Genomic DNA, 20,042 nt, shown 5'->3' with positions numbered 1-20,042 from the left:
CCCACCTTCTCCAGCAGAGTCCCTGGTGCTTCTCAGCCCTGCTTCTGCCCATTACCACTCCGGGTGGGATCAGCTCTTCTGATGATTTGCTGGTGACAGTGTGGAGCTCTGCAACCCCGGTTATTCTCTGCCCCACCCATACGGCTTCCTGCTCAGGACCTGCTATTTTCTGTTGCTTTTGGCCATATGTACATGTTTTTGAGAATTTGGCCATATTTACACATTTTTGTTAATTTCTCTGAAAATGTAATTTTTATGGGTTTTCTCCCTGCTCCCCCATTCTATAATATGCCTTGAGGAGGGAAGAAGGAGGAATATTCAGAAACATGCTTCTACCGTGTTTCTGTAAGAAGCAGAAATCGATTTTCAGCGTTTTAGAAACAGCTGCCAGCATGTGTTGGCAGTTAGAACTGATCAGAAATGACTGAAGTAAAAGGTCTGGGAATCACTGCCTGTAAACTAGAGGGGAACTCGCGACAACAGTTCAGCTGCTTTTTTGGAGCAGTAGGAGAAATATTGGGCCCTCGAGTGGATGACAGGAAGGAAGCTCATCACGATGGGCAAAAGATGTGTCAGCGGGGTTGGGGAACTGCAAGGCGCAGGGCCTCACCACTGCCCAGTCCTTACCTGTTTGCTTCTTACACAAATCACATTGTCATGGAACCGTTGTTGCTTCTGATTCCAGACTACCTCAGAGCAGGTAAACTGAGCAGGTCCATGTGAAAAATGTTTGGGTGAATAAATTTGCTAAAAGACCCAGCTTGTAATGCTCCAGCCATCTAGAAGTCCAAATTATTGTTTACATACAATTTTAGATGACTTGTTTTTGTACTTTATTTTTAAGAACTGTGCCCTCAGATTTAACTCTTTATTAATCTACAATAGCTTTAAAATGCCCCCAAATTTCCACTGATTTGACCTTTATGCCTTTCTACCTTTAAAGTATCTGGAAAGAAAACCAACGACAAAGTGAAAATTAAATGTGTTGTAAATTTGAGATTGCTTTGTGGAAGCGGGCTATGCCTTCAGATATTCTGTGCTGGGAAGGGGAGCACAGGAAGCCAGTGTAGTTGGGCCCTGTGGGTGGATGCTCTCCATTGAGCTTCCAGCCTCGAGACTCATCCTTTAGAAGATTCTTCTCCATCTCCCTTCCCATCCCTTCTCGTCTCTGTAGTTTGGATCAGTGCTTTTGCTCACAAAGAAGACAAGTGTTCTCTTCAGGTCATAAGACAGAGCATGAGATATGCTAATGCTAGAGGGGAAAAGCCAAAATTATTTTAGTAGCCATCCTTCAGATTCTCCAGGAAGTTTTTCCACTTGTGATGCGCTTTTTAGAATTTTAATACACTTTTCTTGGTTTTTCTTGATAAAAGAAATAGATAGACATGGGTATTTCTAATGATACATTTTTCTCTACACATTGTACCCTATAACGAACCTGGATCCTAACTCTAATTGTGCAAGACTTATTAGTAATAACATCTTATACTTTTATTCTTACAAAGATCTATGCCATTTCTGAAATGTTTAGATATATATCATCTTTCTTTTTTTCTTTTAAGACAGAGTCTTACTCTGTCGCCCAGGCTGGAGTGCAGTGGCACCATCTTGGCTCACTGCAACCTCTTCCTCTGGGTTCAAGCTATTCTTGTGCTTCAGCCTCTCAAGCAGCTTGGACTACAGGGGTGTGCCACCATGCTTGGCTAATTTTTGTACCTTTAGAAGAGATGGGTTTTCACCATGTTGGCCAGGCTGGTCTCGAACTCCTGGCCTCAAGTGATCTGCTTACTTTGGCCTCCCAAAGTGCTGGGATTATAGGCATGAGCCACTGCGCCTGGCCTATATCACCTTGTTTAATACTCCAGACCACCCTCTAACAAAGATAGAGGTTTGATAGACGAGGAAAGATTGGAGTCTAAAACAGAGTTTGTTTCTTTTAATATTTAGATTTTTTTTCTAGTCCTGTTTTAAATATGTCACTTATATGCAACTGCTAGATACATGTCACTGTCACATAGTAGCTGACTCCTCCCCGTAACTATCTTGTGTCCACAAGGGCTATAACTATCTTGTGTCAATTGATATTTATCATCTCTACAATTCTTAAAATTATATCATAGATTATTAAATATTGGCACTCAAGTATGGTTCACATTAGATAGTTAAGAAATGTAAATAAGAAGCTGAACACTTAAAAACACTGACAGAACTCCCCCATAAGACAGCTTCAAAATACATGGAGCAAAAACTGACAAAACTGCAAGGAAAATAGACAAAGCCACAATTACGGCTTTCAGTACCCCTCTCTGAATAATTGATAGAACAAGTAGATACAAAATCAGGATACAGAAGATTCAAAGTACTAATCACGTTGATGGTGACAGCCATTTATAGAACAGTCTATTCAACAACAGCAGTACACACATTTTTCTCAAGTGCACCCAGAACATTTATTAAGATGGACTATTTTCCTGGCATTAAGCAAGAGTTTCAACAGACTTTAAAAGATTCAAGTCATACAAGATATATTCCTTGACTACAGTGAAATTAAATTAGAACTCATTAACAGAAAGATCCCTGGAAAATCCCCAAATGTTTGAAAACTAAACACATTTCAAATAAGCTGTGGATCAAAGAGAAAGCCCAAAAGAGGAATTGGAAAATACTCTGAACTGAACGTAAATGAAAGCATCACGTATCAGAATTTGTTGGATGGTATTAACTCAGTACTTAAGGGAGCACTAAACACCTGTATTAGAAAAGAAGACAGGTCTCAAATCATGACCTCAGTTTTCACCCTAAGAAATTTAGGAAAAAAAACTGAAATTGCAAAGTCAGCAGAACAAAGGAAATACAAATCATAGTGGAAGTCGAAGGGATAAAAAAAATCAGTGAAACCAAAAGGTATTTCTTTGAGATCAGTAGAACTGATAAACCTCTAACCAGACTGAACATGAAAAAAATAGAAGAAACAAATTACTAATATCAGGAATGAGAGAGATGATATATTATAAATTCTACATATTTTATATGTAAAAATCTATACATATTTACATATATTCTGTACATTACAGAATCTGTCATATATTTAAAGGGCTTTTTTTTCCTTTGAAATGGTTTTTATTTTATTTACTTTAAGTTCTGGGATACATGTGCAGAACGTGCAGGTTTGTTACATAGGTATACATGTGCCATGGTGGTTTGCTGCACCTACTAACCTGTCATCCAGGTTTTAAGCCCCACAAACAGTATTTGTCCTAATGCTCTCCTTCCCCTGCCCCCCATCCCCCGACAGGCCCCGGTGTGTGATGTTCCCTCCCTGTGTCCATGTGTTCTCATTGTTCAACTCCCACTTCTGAGTGAGAACATGCAGTGTTTGCTTTTCTGGTCCTGTGTTAGTTTGCTGAGAGTGATGGTTTCCAGCTTCATCCATATCCCTGCAGAGGACATGAACTCATTTTTGTTTATGGCTGCAATTAAGGGAGTATTATAAACAACTTTATGACAATAAAGTTGACATTTTAGATGAAATGGATAAATTCCTTGTTAGACACAAATTATCAAAGTTCACTCAAAAATAAGTCAGTAACCTGCCTAGCTCTGTATCAAGAAATTGAAATTATAACTTAAAACCTTCTTACAAAGAAACAGACTCAAATATCTTCACTAGTGTAATCTATCAAATATTTAACTAATTGTACACAAACTGTTCCAAAAAATTGAAGAATTCATTTTATCAGGTTAGCATAATCCTTATACTGAAACCAGATAAAGACAGTAAAAGAAGAGAACACTAGGCTGGGTGCAGTGGCTCATGCCTGTAATCCAAGCACTTTGGGAGGCTGAGGCTGGCGAATCACCTGATGTCGGGAGTTCAAGACAAGCCTGGCCAATATGGTGAAACTCTGTCTCTGCTAAAAGTACAAAAAATTAGCTGGGCATGGTGGCGGGCACCTGTAATCCCAGCTACTTGGGAGACTGAGGCAGGAGAATAGCTTGAACCGGGAGTGGGAGGTTGCAGTGAGCCGAGGTCATGCCACTGCACTCCAGGCTGGGCGTGACAGAGCAAGACTGTCTCAAAAAAAAAAAAAACAAAAAAAACAAAACTGAAAAAACACTACACATCAATTTCATCTCATGACATAAATGCAAAAAATTTAAACAAAATTTAACTAATCAAATCACCAACATTTTAAAAGGATATAACAAGTGGAGTATATCCCAGGAATTCAGGGTTGGTTTAATATTCAAAGAGCAATAAATATTGTTCATTATATTAACAAACTTAAAAAGAAAACGTACATAATCATCTCAATAGATGCAGAAAAAGCATTTGACAAATTCCACTTCCATTCCTAACAAAAATTCTCAGTAAACTAGGAGCAGAAGTGAGCTCTTTAACCTGACAAAAGATCATCTATGAAAACTTAGAGTGTCACACTTAATGGTGAAAGACAGAATGCTTTCCTTTATAAGATCAGGAACAAGACAGGGATGTCTGCCCTCACCACTTCTATTCAGAATTGTACTAGAGGTTCCATCTAGTGCAGATGGATAATATAAACAAATAAAAGGTCTTCACATTAGGGAAAAAAAGAATTAAAACCATTTGTATTCACAGACATAAATGTCTATGTAGAAAATCTGATGGAATCTACAATTTAAAAAAAGCCTACTAGAATAAAAAAGTCAATTTAGTAAGTATATGATCAATGTACAAAAATAAATTGTATTTATACTGGCAATGAGCAATCAAAATAAAAATTTGAAATTTAAAAAACTGGCATTTACAATAACATCAAACATGAAATACTTAGAGGGCAATATAAGTGAAACACTTGAACACTGAACAGTACAAACAAAATATTGCTGAAATTAAAGAAAGCTTATACAATTGGGAAGATATACCTTGATCATGAATCAGAAGACAGTATTGTTATTTGAACAGACACTTCAACAAAGAAGATCTACAGATGACAAATAGCACATAAAAATATGTTCAACATCATCAGTTATTAGGAAAATACAAATTAAAAGCACAGATACCACTATTAACCTATTTGGCAAAATTTAAAAGACTGAGCATACCAAGTGCTGGAGAGGACGTAGAGGAACAGAAGCTTTCATACACTGCTAGTGGAAGTGTAAAATGGCACCACTTTGTAAAATAGTTTGGGTGTTTTAAAAAAGCTAAATGTAGCACCTATCATACTATCCAGCCATTATACTTCTATTTATCCACACACAAAAATTAAATATATGCCCATATAAAGACTTGTAGACAGATACTAATAGGAGCTTTATTTGTAATGGACAAAAACGGGAAACAACACAAGTGTCCATCAATAGTGTTGTATCATACAGTGGAATACTCAGCAATAAAAGGAATGCACTGTTGATATACACAGCATGGATGAATCATAAAATAATTAGGCTAACTTAAGCCAGACACCATCCTTTTTCAAAAAAGAGTAAATACTCTGTGATTACATTTGTATAAAACTTTAGAAAATGCAAAATACATAAAGCAACAGAAAGCATATTAGTGATTGCTTGGTGATGGAGGGAGGAAGGAACAGAGATACGCAGGAGGGAGGAAATTTTAAACTACAACAAGGAAACTTTTGAGGGTGAAGAATCTAATAACTGTCTTAAGTGTGATGATGGTTTTACAGATGTACACATTATGTCCAAACTTGTAAAACCGTAGTTTATATATATGCACTTTGTCAGTTGTACCTCAATAAAGTGGCATTTTAATAAAAAAATGTTAATAAGAATACTCATTATTCATTTCTGACCTTCAAGAGAACAACAGACTCTGTTGAGCGCTTACTATATCCAGTACATGGTGCCTACCTGTATTGTTCTCGGTTAAAGTTTATGACAGCTGAGAAATAGGTGCTTTCTCACTGTTGAAGCAATTATAGCTTGGAGACATTAGGTAAATTGCCCAGGGTCAGCAGCCAGGAAGAAGTGAGATAAGGTTTCCAAATCAGGCTGTCTGGTTCCAACTGTACTTGCTGGTCAGCCTTCAATTGTACTTCTTCCTCAGTGTGATGTGGCTCAGTCTGTGTTGGAATCTCAGAATCACCTGTCCAGGGATTTTACTAACCATTATTTTTTTTTCTATGTTTGGCTGTTACAAGTTGGTTATTTTACGTTGAAAACATGTTTTCTGCTAAAAGAGAAGATAGCTATTCTTAGTTATTTGGAGACAGTTCTTTGAAGGTAGTCTTGTGTGTGTGTTAGGTTGATCTGCCATGCCACCACAGCCTGGCCAGTCCCATTTGTCAGACAGCATCCATTTGCTGGTGAAGTCTGACAGGTGGTAACATTATGTATTAATAGCCCCTGATACCAAATTCAGCCTACAATTTTATGACAAACTATTCTTTACTGTAAAGCTTTTTTCTTAAATAATCCACTAGATGGCAGCAGACCCACGTGGAACAGAATGGGTCTTCATTGCTGTAGAAGAGGAGCCAGAAATGGGACACTGTTTTGCTTTTGATGACCCAGTAGTGCATCTTTTTCGGATGTGTAGGAAATGGTATTCTTTTTCTGTTATGAAAAATGTAACATACTCTTTGAAGTCACGTCTGTAGAAGTGAGTAGTGGTACAGATCAAAATTGTAGATAATGCAAAAATAACTTTTTCTTTGTATTCTTGTAGAGACACATGTTGATTTAATCCTACCTATATGCATTAGATGAACTTTTCTTCAAGAAACTGTTTATGCTTAAATAATTCTTTTTATGGTTGGAAACGGCTTGTTTCATGAGTTTTTTTCTTTAATTGGACCTATGCCAATCAAAATAGATGACTGTCCTATAAATTCGTAGCATCTAAGGCTAGATAATGAAGTGAAATCCTATGGACTGGACTTGGGAGAAAGTAGGAGGGTTACTTATTTTTCCAGATCACCATACTGCTTGTCATCTGACTGGAAACCTCTTATCTCCCTTTCTCTAAGCTTATTTTTCCCAAGCATCTTTGAACATGGTCAATTGGGGTGTGGCAGAGGATCTTGTGAACCACATATCCTACTATCCATACCTTCTAGAAGAGGAAGAACTTAGGAGATAGCCAAAAACGAGAGAGTAATAAAATAATAGAGCGCTAACAATATTTTTGCAGCAAATATGCTATAAAAATGCTCATCCAAAACAATGAAAAAGTGTTTTGTTTCTAAATTAGTATAAGAGCAGCAGATGAAAATGAGGTACTCAGGCCAGCACCTATGATGGGTGAATAACATATTCTGAGAATCAAAGAAATTCAACTCAGTGTACATGCATGTTCAGTGGAAATTTTGTAACATTGTTAAATATTTTACTAGATAGACTTAATGCAGTGACTGCAGTAGGCCCTCTATTTCCATGGGTTCTGTATCAATTCAACCAACCATGAAACAAAAATATTCAGAAAAATTTTAAAAATAAAAAATACAAATAAAACACAGTACAGTATAACAATTTACATAGCATTTATTTTATATTAGGTATTGTAAGTAGGGTAGAGATGATTTCCAGGAGGATGCGCGTAGATTATATGCAAATACTATGCCATTTTTTATTAGAAACTTGAGCATCTGCAGATTTTGTTATCTGTGGGAGATGGATGGAGGGAGGCATGGAACCAATCCTCTAGGGATAGTGAAGGATGACAGTATATTCAAATAACATGCCAAGTTGAGTTTTTAAATACAAGGTTTTAGTAATTTTTAATAATTGAGGACAAGGACCGGCCAACTTTCCCTGTAAAGGGCAGACTCTTTTAGACTCTGCATTTTCTTTTTTCTTCTTCTTTTTTTTTTTTTTTTTTGTTTTGTTAACCCTTTAAAACTGTAGCAACAGTTCTTAGTTTGGAAGTCTGTACAAAACCAGGTTTCAGGCTCTACGGGCCATAATTTGTTGACCCTGGTGTAGGAGGGTAATGCTAGTCATATATAAAATGAAGTCTCTGGAATCTTGGCAGTTCATAAAACCCGGAGAAAGAGCAGGCATTTCTTGCTTGATCACTTTCAGCTGGGAAGAAGGATCCTTGTGATCCACTGCCAGACCTAAACTTACTTTGAGCACTGCTGGAAACATCTAAACATCTCAGTTCAACTCCTTCAAATTACTTCTTCAATCTAGACACACTTATTTTTTCTCTGTTTGCTTTGTCAACGGTCACACACCTGGATTATGAAATAATGTGTTTTAACATCTTTTACTTTCAGTCCTTTTAGCACATTGAAAGAAGTTTTTTGAAAACCAAGAAATCTACATTCTAACCCTAGCTCTTCTACTAAATAGCTATAGTTTTTGGAACAAGTTAGTTATTCTGTATGGTTCTCAACTTCTTTGTTTATAAAATAGGATTGAACTAATACCATATAATATTTCTTCCAAATTTGATTTAGTAGTTTCAGATTTATGTTCCTATAAGCCCTTTATCACCTGATCAGATGATGCCTTTAATTGATCCTCAAGTATAGACCTGCTCAATTTAAAGGAATACAACCAAATTAATGTTGATGTTCAAAAGCCCTCCTACTGTGCCTGGTACATAGTAGATGCCCGGTAAATGTTTGTTGAATGAATCAATGAATGAATAATAAATGGGCATAACTACCTTTCTTAACTCTCCATTTATTTATGCTTTATGTTTTAGAAATATATATTCTTACGGAAGTTTTGATCTTTCCAGTATTCTTTTTATGATTCACTCATAAAACTATTCATTGAGGGTCAACAATATGATAAATTCTGGAAATACCAAAATGAATAAAACTTAGTCCTTGCCTTCAAGAAGTTTGCCTTCTAGTTCGGGTGACTAATAGGTATTTGGATCATTTCAGCGTATGTCTGAGTATGATATTAGAGGTTTGAATCTCCAAACTGAAATGTCCTGTTTCTTACCCTTCAAACCACTACAAATGCCACCTTCATTACAGCTTTTTGGATTGTCCTCCAATAGAACACACATGTTATAGGTCATTGTTTGAAACATTGGTATAGCATTTGTTGCTGCTGCTCCCTCGTTTATATGGTGTTTGTACTTTTTTTTTTTTGTCCTTTTCTAGGTTGTATGCTGCATAAGTGTAGGGGGCCTTGTCTTCCATTTCTATTCATGGAAGCTCTCATGAGTTAAATGCATTCTATTAGGCAGTAATATAATGGTTGTTTTCTGAGAGGCTTCATTTTATGAGACATTGTATTATCTTAAAAAATTGTTTCAGAGTGACAAGGAGGTTGTTAGCCAGAGCCTTTGATTTTTAAGAAATTTCAGGATCTATAAAACCTAAATCTACAAAACCAAAAGCACAGAGTAAATGTAGCTTTTGATTATAACTAGATTGTTAGTGATAGCGACTAATACTTTCATTATTAATCATCTGTATTATAATGAAGGTAAGCAATGTTCAAAGAATCTTAAAACAGTGTTGTTGCTTTAGCAACCAGTTTTTTTCCCCCTCCAAAGATTGGCTCTGTGGTGCTACTTCTCAGTGGTCATAATATTATAACCAAAAAGATCCCAATGTAATAGTAGTTTTGGGTATTAGGTGGCCCAAAATAAATTTCACTGTAATTTATCCCTTTTGTTTTCTACAGTGAACACACTTCCTTTTTTATACCTAAGCTTAAAAACAAAAGCTCCTGCGTGACGTACTGCTGCTATCCCTCATACAACAAAAACTCCTTTCCCATTTCCACAGAAGGGATAAAACTGAGGTCTATTCAGTTCCTGTAGCCAATGCCAAATTTAGGGGGTGATTTCCTGTGAGCTCCGCTCTTTCAGCAAAACTGAACAGCAGTATTCCTTAGCCTGTGGAACAGTGTCTCAGTGTAACCACAAATGGTACATTCTATATATAACAGTGGAGGAAATAGGGAAGGAGACAAACAGTTAATATATCTAAACATATACATTGCAGAGCAAGAAAAAGAATACTGGCAGATGCTAAGTTACCACTCTACAGCTGATCATAGGCTGCAGTTTGTATTACTATTTTCCTGTAATAATAACCAGTCCACTTTCTTCTTGCCTTCTTTCAGCACCTCAGCTGTTTGGGATAACCCAGATTTTCAGCCCTGGGTCCTTGTTGCTCCAACTCACAGGCTATGTGGTACTCACTTTTATGATTGAAGATGCCAGTATTATCAGGTCCCCTCCAGTTCATCTCCCTTTTACTTGTGTATGAGCATACCCCAACTTGCGCTTAATAATTACCTCAATCAACGTACGACCTTGGCCCTAAATGACCAGTTGTAGTCTTGAAAACGTGATTGTTATCCTCACTTGGATATTGTCTCTAAGTCACCTTGAGAGATGGAAAAAATTGTACAAATGGATAATTAGGTATAATTGTGAAATACTGCACTTTACTTCGACCTGTTACTTCCCAAATCCAAGTTTCTTTCTGGCTGTAGGTGAAACAGCACCCTGGAGTGGTGGTTCTTTGAGACCATAAAGATCCTACAGGACAGCACTTCAGTTTCCCAAGATGCTTGTCTCCCAGGTGGTGCCAGGATTGAGTCTCAGTAGGCCGTAAACATTCTAGAAGTCCAACAGCTTCTAGATAACAGAATACATGGCAGAGTAGTGAATCCCATTGTCCTTGGAACACTGTTAATTTTTTTTCTCTGTAATTTCTTGATCAGAAGCATCGGTGTGTGGAACACCTTGATTGTGACTAATAGGTGGATTAGGAGTCTGGTAGAAGGATGGGGTCGGGGGTGTGGGGGTGGAACACCTTGATTGTGACTAATAGGTGGATTAGGAGTCTGGTAGAAGCATGGGGTGGGGGGAGTGGGGACGGGCCACAGGGGGCACAGTGGGTGCTTAGAGGATGCATAACAGAACCCAGAGTAATACCATTGAAGTGAATATAAAATTCTGCCTCCTCCAAGACGGAAGGAGCAGCTAGTTGGGTCAACCCTCAACAACGGCACATCACTAGTTTGCTTTTTATTTTTAAATTAGGACGTTATTGAAAGTGTTTGCAAAGATAATTAGCCATAGAAAATAAAATGGGTAAAATCATCTCTGTAGAACGTATGGATGTGAATCTGGGAAGTCCAAAGGATGAATGAAAAAATTAATACAAAAAATCAAACAAAAATAATTTAATAGAGTATAACATGAGATTGCTATTGCTGCAAATTGGTGTATGGCAATACCCATGGTCATGTCAGTCTGAGTAAGGGGAAATCTATATTGTTGAGTCTATATGTAGCTTTTGTTCTGACAACCTTTGCTAGTTTATTATTTCACTGAACAAGTACTTCAGGAGTTGGGGTGAGGGATAGGCTGACTGACATACGTAGAGCAAAATGTAGAAAGGCCGTACCAACAAGATATAATTCATGGTGAACAGCTAGAGTCACTTGGTTACCTCGTACCATTGTTTACTCTATCCAGGGCTCAGTAGCAAGGCCAGAACGAGTCCTCAAAAGGAAGGTTTTGCTCCAGCATTCTAAGGGACCCCTATGTTTTTCCTGTTGGGATTTGCTACTAGTTTTCTTTGGTGCCCTGAAATTACACAGGCTTGGTGTATCATTGGATCAGCTGGGTCATTAAAGCCAAGTTGTAAATCTGCTTATAGCACCACTTGAACTCGCTGGATGGTCTTTTCTTTTTGGGAGTTGAAGCTAAAGCTGGTAACCTTTGGGTCATTCAGTAAAGGGTGGAAGCAGCATAAAAAGTCTGTTTCTCATTTGTACATGAGGCTACAAAGAAAAGCACTTTGCAGAAGTATGCCCGTTATCTACAGATTAATTTACCAAGATTTTTCACTGAGGAAACACTGCCCTGTATTTTCATGGATTTGTTTTCTACCTGCTGGGTTACTTATGCTTTGCAGGCATCTAAGAGTACATGTTGTCTCCTGCTTTTCTGGTCCTAAAAGCAGACGTAACCAGTGTATTGGACTAATGTAGTGTCCTGTAGGAGGAGATGATCCGTATCCTTGACAACGAAATTGTAGTACAAAGAGAGAGAGTGTACATAACCGTGAGATAAGCCTGTGAAGGCTCACTGATGTCCCATCCCACTGATAGCAAATCCTTCCTCATGTTCTCTGTCTTTTAGGATAGAGCAAAAAGTATTTGCCGTATCAGCAGGTATATACAAGTTGCTAGAGATTGTGATGCTCTGTTGTAGTAAATCCATCACATTTTGAGGAACATTGCAGCTGGAGTCACCACCTGAATAAGCTTTTGCTAGTTATCATGAGCATTAGCCTTCTGCATCCTCCAGATAGGCTGGTTAAATGGGAATGAGAGGCATGTCCACTCCCTGCTCTTTCTGTCCTTTGTGGTGGCATTTCTGAGTAATTCCCAGGGAACAGATAATGCCATTGGTTTTATTGTTTTATTAGAGTGGGTCCCCAGGGGCTTCCAATGATTTCTTCCTTCCATAAGAGCCCTTACTCAGGGAGTATGAGTGAGAACTGGGGGTTGCTGAGTGTATCTGTTCAGAAACCGGAAATTACCACATGGTGGAACTAGGCTCCCACCGGGCCTGTCAGAATCCATTTCTACTCAATTCTTTAATTGGCTGACTAATTTTATATAGCATTCATGTAGTGTACTTGTTTGTACTTTGCAAGATTGATATGCATTTCAGTCCTTTTTTGCTATTCAGTTTATTCATGAATATTAAAGTTCCTATTCTTGGCCCATTTTTCTTTTTTTTTTTATTATACTTTAAGTTCTGGGATACATGTGCAGAACGTGCAGGTTTGTTACATAGGTATACACGTGTCTTGGCCCATTTTTCTACTGGATTGTCTGACATTTTCTAAATTATTTCTAGTTATTGACTATTGCTCCCCCTTTCTTATATATTATGTAGTCTTTACCTTTTGTTTTTAAGGCCTTTGATTGTAATTATATGCTCAACTGCTTTTCATAATTTTTACCAATCAGAAATGTAAAAGTTTAATTATCAGTGAAGTTGAAATTTTGTTATATACACATTTGCCTTTTGTAAATTGCAAGATTATAACCTTTGTCCATTTTTTATTGGGCTGTTTTTCTGTTACCAAAAATAACTGCCATTGTAGTTTAACCTCTTTCCTCATCATATCCTGCAGTTACTGTCTCCCGTGTGTATATAAACACACACTTACATATATACTTGTGATATATGTACACATTTTTTATATAACATTTAACAAAGTTCTTTTATGTAGTCAAATTTGTCAGTGTTTTTCTCTGTGGATTTTAGTTTTGTGTCATGCTTAGCTAATATTTTATATCTCTTACTCCAAGATCATGTATAAGATCATATAATAAAAACATTTACATTTCTTAGAGCAGTTTAATATTTTCAATTTTACTATTTAAATTAATGGTTTATTAAAAATGTATTTTGCTATATGCTGGGAGGTAGGGTTCTTTCTCCCCCGCCCAAATGGTTCGTCAGTTTTCCTGGTGTCATTTATTAAATAATTTATTTTTTCTCACTTGCTATGATTTTTTCCTAAAGAACAATAACTCTTTGGAGTTGAGATAAATACCTGCCAATAGTCTATCGATGCCCATACTACAGTTTGTATTTTCAATACGCTTAAGAAAATAAAGCCCCTATAAGGCAGTTCAAGGAAATCTGTTGAGGTTGAGAGGGAATATATGGCTAATTACAAGCAGCCATAAGTTAAACACAACAAACAAAATTTGTTTGTCTTATGAAAGGAAAAATCAACCCCCAAAAAGCAAAAATAAATTCCTATTAAATTAGCCAAATGCTAACAGTTGCTATATGCTTTGATTCCTCTCTAGTCTTTCTGTTTTTCAGCTTTGACTTAAAAGCAGTATTTATTACATCATTCCCAGTGACCAAAACTTATCCTGCATTTTGTAATACTTTATCCTTCCCTTGAGCATGTAAATAATGAATATTTTTAAAGCATTTAAGCTATATAAGTAAACCACTCATTTAAATAAAAAGAATGGGGGGGCTAGATTGTTAAGAGTTCTTTGGATTTTCAGCTTATTTCTAGTTGACATTTTATTTATGTCCCCACATACATAAAACTATAGGTCCTCTCCTTTTGTGTAGAGCCTTTTTTAAAAAAAATTGCAATAGTCATAGACTTCCAGATTGTGAGTTTAACATGACTTTTAAGCCCTGGACTTTTTATTTTAAAATCTTTAAGTATTCTAAACCTCACAAAATATATATAAAAGTATATAGTACGATGAACTTTTCACCTGGATTTACCAGTTGTGGGCATTTTTCAACTTTTGTGTAATGTGTTTTTTACTTTCTGTATTCAAATTTCTCCAATTGTCCCTACGATTTTTTTTATAGTGTTTGCTTTTTCCTGATTCAGAATCCAGTCAAAAATCATACAGTGTCTTTTGGGTATTTTAATTATTTAATTTAGAAAGCACCCCTGTCTTTGTCAACTTTTTTTTTCCCTTTTGTGACATTGACATCTTTAAATGCCCAGGCAAGTTATCTTGTAGATTGTCCCACAATGTAGACTGGTCTAATTTCTTTTTGTGATTAGATTCATGTTAAATATTTTGGCAAGAAAAATCCATAGATCACATTGTGACTTTCTCAGTGCAGCATGTCACAAGGTTCATAATGTCAGTTTTTTCCATTCTCACTGCTAAATTTGGTCATTTGTTTTCAGTCAACAGATTTATATATGATAAAGTTATATCTTTTATAATTAATATCATCTGTGTGGTGGTAATTTAAGTTGTGTGAATGTCCTGTGATTTTAGCATTTTTTGATGATCTTGCTGAAATCAGTTATTACATGGATAATTGAAAAATGATTTTTTCTAATTCTATTATTCCTTTCTCATTTATTAACTATAACTTATTTACATTATATTCTAATGAAATATGTAATTGTTACTTATTTTCCTACAATTTTTATGCTAGTAGTGTTAAAGTCTGTGTGCCATTGTATTTACTTAATATCCTGATAGGATAAGGAAGAAGACAGTATTTTGGGGTCATAAGTGCATTTTCACAAGTTAACATTCCCACACAATTTCATCTTGAAAATTAATTCATTTTTGTTACTAATTAGATTTAAGTAAACTGTTTAGTTATTCTTTTTCCCAGTTAATATTTTCTATTTTCATCTTTGTTTTTCTCTTTTCAACTGCCCAATTACTTGTACATATTAATTTTTAACTCATTGTTTCTGTTGCCTTAACTTTTGTGACAATTAATACATGAATTTTCTATTATAATAGCTGTGGAAATACAAAGAACTCTGAATCAACTTGGAACACCTCAAGATTCACCTGAATTGAGGCAGCAGCTGTAAGTATCTAGTTAAATAAATAAAAGAGAAAGAAAAAACTCTATTGCTATTATTCTGTTGCTTTTATATTATGTAGTATTATGTTTATTGGAGGAAAAAATGGAAAAACAATGGAGTTTTTCTGCTACTTTATTTGTAGCAAGCTTTTGTGTAGATTTTTCCCTGTCTGGAATAGGCAGTTGTTTTTATTTTAAAGATCTGGCAGGCTGAGGTGGGCGGATCACAAGTTCAGGAGTTTGAGACCACCCTGGCCCGTATGGTGAAACCCCGTCTCTACTAAAAATATAAAAATTAGCCAGGCGTGGTGGTGGGCTTCTGTAGTCCCAGCTACTCAGGAGGCTGAGGCAGGAGAATCTCTTGAACCAGGGAGGCGGAGGTTGCAGTGAGCCGAGATCACACTACTGCACTCCAGCCTGGGTGACTGAGCAAGACTCTGTCTCAAAAAAAAAAAAAAAAAAAAAAAAAAAAAAAAAAAAAAAAAAAAAATCTTTGATAGGCTTACCCTATCAAAACAGAATTTCTTTAGTTGCATTTCGTATAGTTTTTAGGTAGGTTGTTTTTGACAGCTGTTGAAAAATTATACTCTAGTATCTCAATTTATGTGATTTACTTTCCATAGCTAACAATCCCTGCAGTCACCAGAGTTTTATTTGGTTTAGATCCAATACAGATCCAGTTAGTGAGCTGTCTTCCCACAAGTTTATACCTACATCATTGAATTTCAGAGAGCATTAGCTTCCGTTTTTAAAAAAAGTTACAATGAATTATATAGTACATATTCCAGTAAATTAATATGCTGTTAGAAGACCAGCAGTCATAGCAATAATATTTCTTCTGTGGTATGTTATGGATTTTACAGAGTATTTTTACATATTTTCTTATTTAAACCTTACAGAATTGGAGTAAGAGAAATAGACCAAAAGAATTGTTTCCATTTTGTTCATGTCTCTTATAGGTTTAATGAGTTGCCCAATGTCATTTAGAACTTAACTCTTAAATTTTATTTCAGTACCATTACAGCTGTAAATTTCAAGTCACATATATCTAGTAAGGGATACTTCTAAACAACATTAACTATAGAGGGAAAATTGCAAAGAGGACAATATTAAAATATAGGTAATAAGAATTCATATTTTTAGGAAGTACAATTTGAAGAACTTACAATTATCCCTAATTTATATTTTATTTTTCCACAGTGGGTAAGTGTCAGAATGGTAAAAATGCTCCAAATCTAAGTAATAAACCACAATTCATTAAACTAAAGTAAAATGGAATAGAAGTACATAATTCATAATAGTTCTAATATTTTGATAGAGTTAATAGTGAAGATTCTGAATATATATCTGTAGTCACTAAGGATTTTTTTTTTTTTTTTTTTTTTTTTTGAGACAGGATCTCATGCTGTCACCCAGGCTGGAGTGCAGTGACATGATCATGGTTCACTGCAGCCTGGACCTCCTAGGCTCAATCGATTCTCCCACCTCAGCCTCTTGTGTAGCTGGGAATACAGGCACATCCACCATGCCTGGCTAATTTTTGTATTTTTTGTAGAGATGGTGTTTTGCCATGTTGCCTGGACTGGTCTTCAATTCTGGGTTCAGACAATTCACCCACCTCAGCCTCCCAGAGTGCTGTGATTACAGGCATGAGCCACCATGTCCGGCCTCAGGTCTTCTTTTTAAAACTTTGACTATATTATGATTTCCAAAGATTTACAAAAATGCATTAAAGATAGGGTATTTGGTAAATAGAGATAGAAATAGATTTTAATTACCCTTTGTCAGTCAAATACAGATCCCTATTCTTAAGCATATTCTTATACAATATCTCATTATTTTAAAGGACCCTAAGTGTGACCAGACCATATTTAAAATGAGATGAAATATATAAGAGGTACTGATGTTGTAATTTGTAAAACATCACAATTAATATGAGCTTTTTTTTAGTGTCATGTTTTTAAATTGGAAATCTTTTCAATTTATAAGCTAGCTAGATAAAATATGGATATGTAATCAGCACTGTGTATCCGTAGATTATATATCCCCAGATTCAACCAACTGCAGGTCAAAAATATTCAAGAAAAAAATAACAATACAATAATAATAAAAAAAAACTATAAAATATAGCAACTATTTACGTAGCATTTACATTATTGTATTGGGTATTATAAATAATCGAGATGATTTAAAGATATGGGAGGATATGCATAGATTATATGCAAATGCTGTACCTTTTTATATCAGGGACTTGAGCATCAGTGGATTTTGGTATCCACAGGGGTCCTGGAACCAATCTCCTGCAGATACTGTGGGATGACTATAATTTATTTCTTTTATTTATTGTGTTCTTTCCCTTTACAAGGAAATGCCATTATTTTTTCCAGCGTAAACTTAAATAATAGTAAATTTGTACCACTATTGCCTCTTTCCTTTTTATTTTTATTTTTATTTTTTGAGACAAGAGTTTTCCTCTGTTGCTCAGGCTGGAGTGCAGTGGTGCAATCTCAGCTCATTGCATCCTCCACCTCCCATGTTCAAGTGATTCTCCTGCCTCAGCCTCCCAAGTAGCTGGGATCACAGGCATGCACCACCACACCTACCTAATTTTTGTTATTTTTGGTAGAGATGGGGTTTCGCCATGTTGGCCAGGCAGGTCTCAAATTCCTGGCCTCAAGTGATCTGCCTGCTTCGGCCTCTCAAAGTATTGGGATGACAGGTGTGAGCCAGCGTGCCTGGCCCCTCCCCCTCCCTTTTTTTTTTTAAGTATCTATAGCGTATACATGTTCACATAGAGAAGTAAGAGAGGCCAGATATAACTAGATCTGGGAACTGGGCAAAGTCTAAGGTAACAAATCTTTTCTTGCTCACCTGGCCTTCCAGGTGTGAGATGCAGATAAAGGGCTTCCACATCCCCAGTATCTCAAACATAAAGGATCAGACATCTAACAGTCTCTCCTTCAAGTTCCCTCTGATTGGAGTCATCTGTGTTTCTAAATGGCCGTTGAATTGATTTCTCTAAGCTCACCTACCCTGTGTGAGTGAAGAACCTGACATGTAATATTTGCTCAATATTTATCAAAGAATAGGATATGAAATTTTTTTTTGATAGAGAAAGTTGAGAACCAGTTTATGAAAAGGCAATTTTTGTAGAACTGTTTTGTCAGTGTTGATTCAAAAGGCAGAGTTGTAGCTTAAGGAAGTATATTAGTCCTTTGGCTGTAATGCGTGTTTTCTCACTTTAGGCAACAGAAGCAGCAGTATACTAACCAGCTTGCCAAAGAAACAGATAAGTACATTAAAGAGTTTGGATCTCTGCCCACCACCCCCAGTGAACAGGTATCAAGCTTTAAGACACATTGTTGTTGTATTGAATGTGAAGAAAACCAAATGCATTGTAGGATCTTTGAACTGTTACGCTAGAAAGGAAATTATGCTAGAAAGGAAATAAAAAATAATTCTGTTTGAGATTAGTTCACAGAACACAAAACTATATTTAATTGCTCAGGTAGTATCCTGTGGTTCAATAAAGCAAAAATTATTTCCATGCATTTGCCCTGACCCATAATTAAGTAAGTTCTCAGAAAATGCTTCCTGAGTAATTATTTCCTGGCCTTCCGGGGCTGACTGTGTGGAACATGCAGGCTCATTCAAGATGTGAGGTGTCCTGGGGGCATGTATTTATTTCCCTGCTTATTTAATGGAAGTTATTACTTAGCTAAAAGTATAAGACTTTATTTGCCTGAAAAAGAATTACTTTAAAATAGCCTCAAAATAACGAGCTAGTTTTTAGCAGCATGAAAACTTGAGGGGAGAAATCCAGCATAATAGGTCTTTTGCCTCAAGTTAAATATGCACAGTATTTGACAAACTATCAGAATGTTATTGAGAGTTAATCCGTAAGGCCCTGTAATTGGGGAGTAAGTGAAAACTTCAGGGTTAAATAAAGAGCCAACTACTGCAAATTCTGTTGAACTTCACAGCCAGATTCTAGTTGGCTTTTTCTTCTCTTTCCTCTAGCGTCAAAGGAAAATACAGAAGGATCGCTTAGTGGCAGAGTTCACAACATCACTGACAAACTTCCAGAAGGTCCAGAGGCAGGCTGCTGAGCGAGAGAAAGAGTTCGTTGCTCGAGTACGAGCCAGTTCCAGAGTGTCTGTAAGTATTTTAAAAGACATTCTAGAAATGAACATGGTTACTTGCTGAGGGTCCCATAGAAGTCTATAGTAGCATAATTTTTTAAGTCATAAAGATCTGTGAATATCTTTGAAATCAGCTCTTGAATGTTTATTTTTGTGCTTTTCTGCTCCATTTTTAGAAAAGGATGATAATTATGTATTACTGTGGTTATTTTTTCTGTGTCATTGTACAGAAGATTACAGAGTATATAAAAATATAGAGACATATTTTGTCAAAAGATTAGGGATCAAATCCTGAGTAGTATTCTCACATCATCTTGGTACTGAGGCTTTCTGCTTGTGTACATGCTAGTATAGAAAGCACTTTCCTCCTGGATTACACCAAGATGATGGAGATGAATGGCGCAAGTATGTTGTATGAATATTGAGAATCAACATGAGCCTGGAGAAAATAAATGAAAGGAAGCTTTACAATAGAATTTTGAATTAATCTAATTTTAAATTCCCTTACAAACTACCACGAGTTATTTTTAACATATGGATTCCAAGACTACATTAAGCTTTAACTAAATAATATTTATTTGACCCTTGAGAATATTTAGTGAATTCCTTTCTTGTCT

General features: G+C 36.1%; 1 protein-coding gene across 1 annotated transcript in view; it reads left to right on the top strand.

Moving 5' to 3' along the window:
* Positions 1-20,042, top strand: part of STX7 (syntaxin 7) — a 52,832-nt gene that overhangs the window by 22,285 nt on the left and 10,505 nt on the right. Inside the window, exons 3-5 of the mRNA XM_032159163.2 lie at positions 15,217-15,286; positions 18,529-18,622; positions 19,304-19,441. Coding sequence (XP_032015054.1) covers positions 15,217-15,286; positions 18,529-18,622; positions 19,304-19,441 — 302 coding nt within the window. The remainder of the gene's footprint in view (positions 1-15,216; positions 15,287-18,528; positions 18,623-19,303; positions 19,442-20,042) is intronic.

Source organism: Hylobates moloch, unplaced genomic scaffold, assembly GCF_009828535.3.
Source record: "Hylobates moloch isolate HMO894 unplaced genomic scaffold, HMol_V3 SCAFFOLD_2, whole genome shotgun sequence".
NCBI lineage: Eukaryota > Metazoa > Chordata > Mammalia > Primates > Hylobatidae > Hylobates > Hylobates moloch.
The sequence above is the reverse complement of the archived record's forward strand: the minus strand, read 5'-3'. Positions and strand labels throughout refer to the sequence as shown.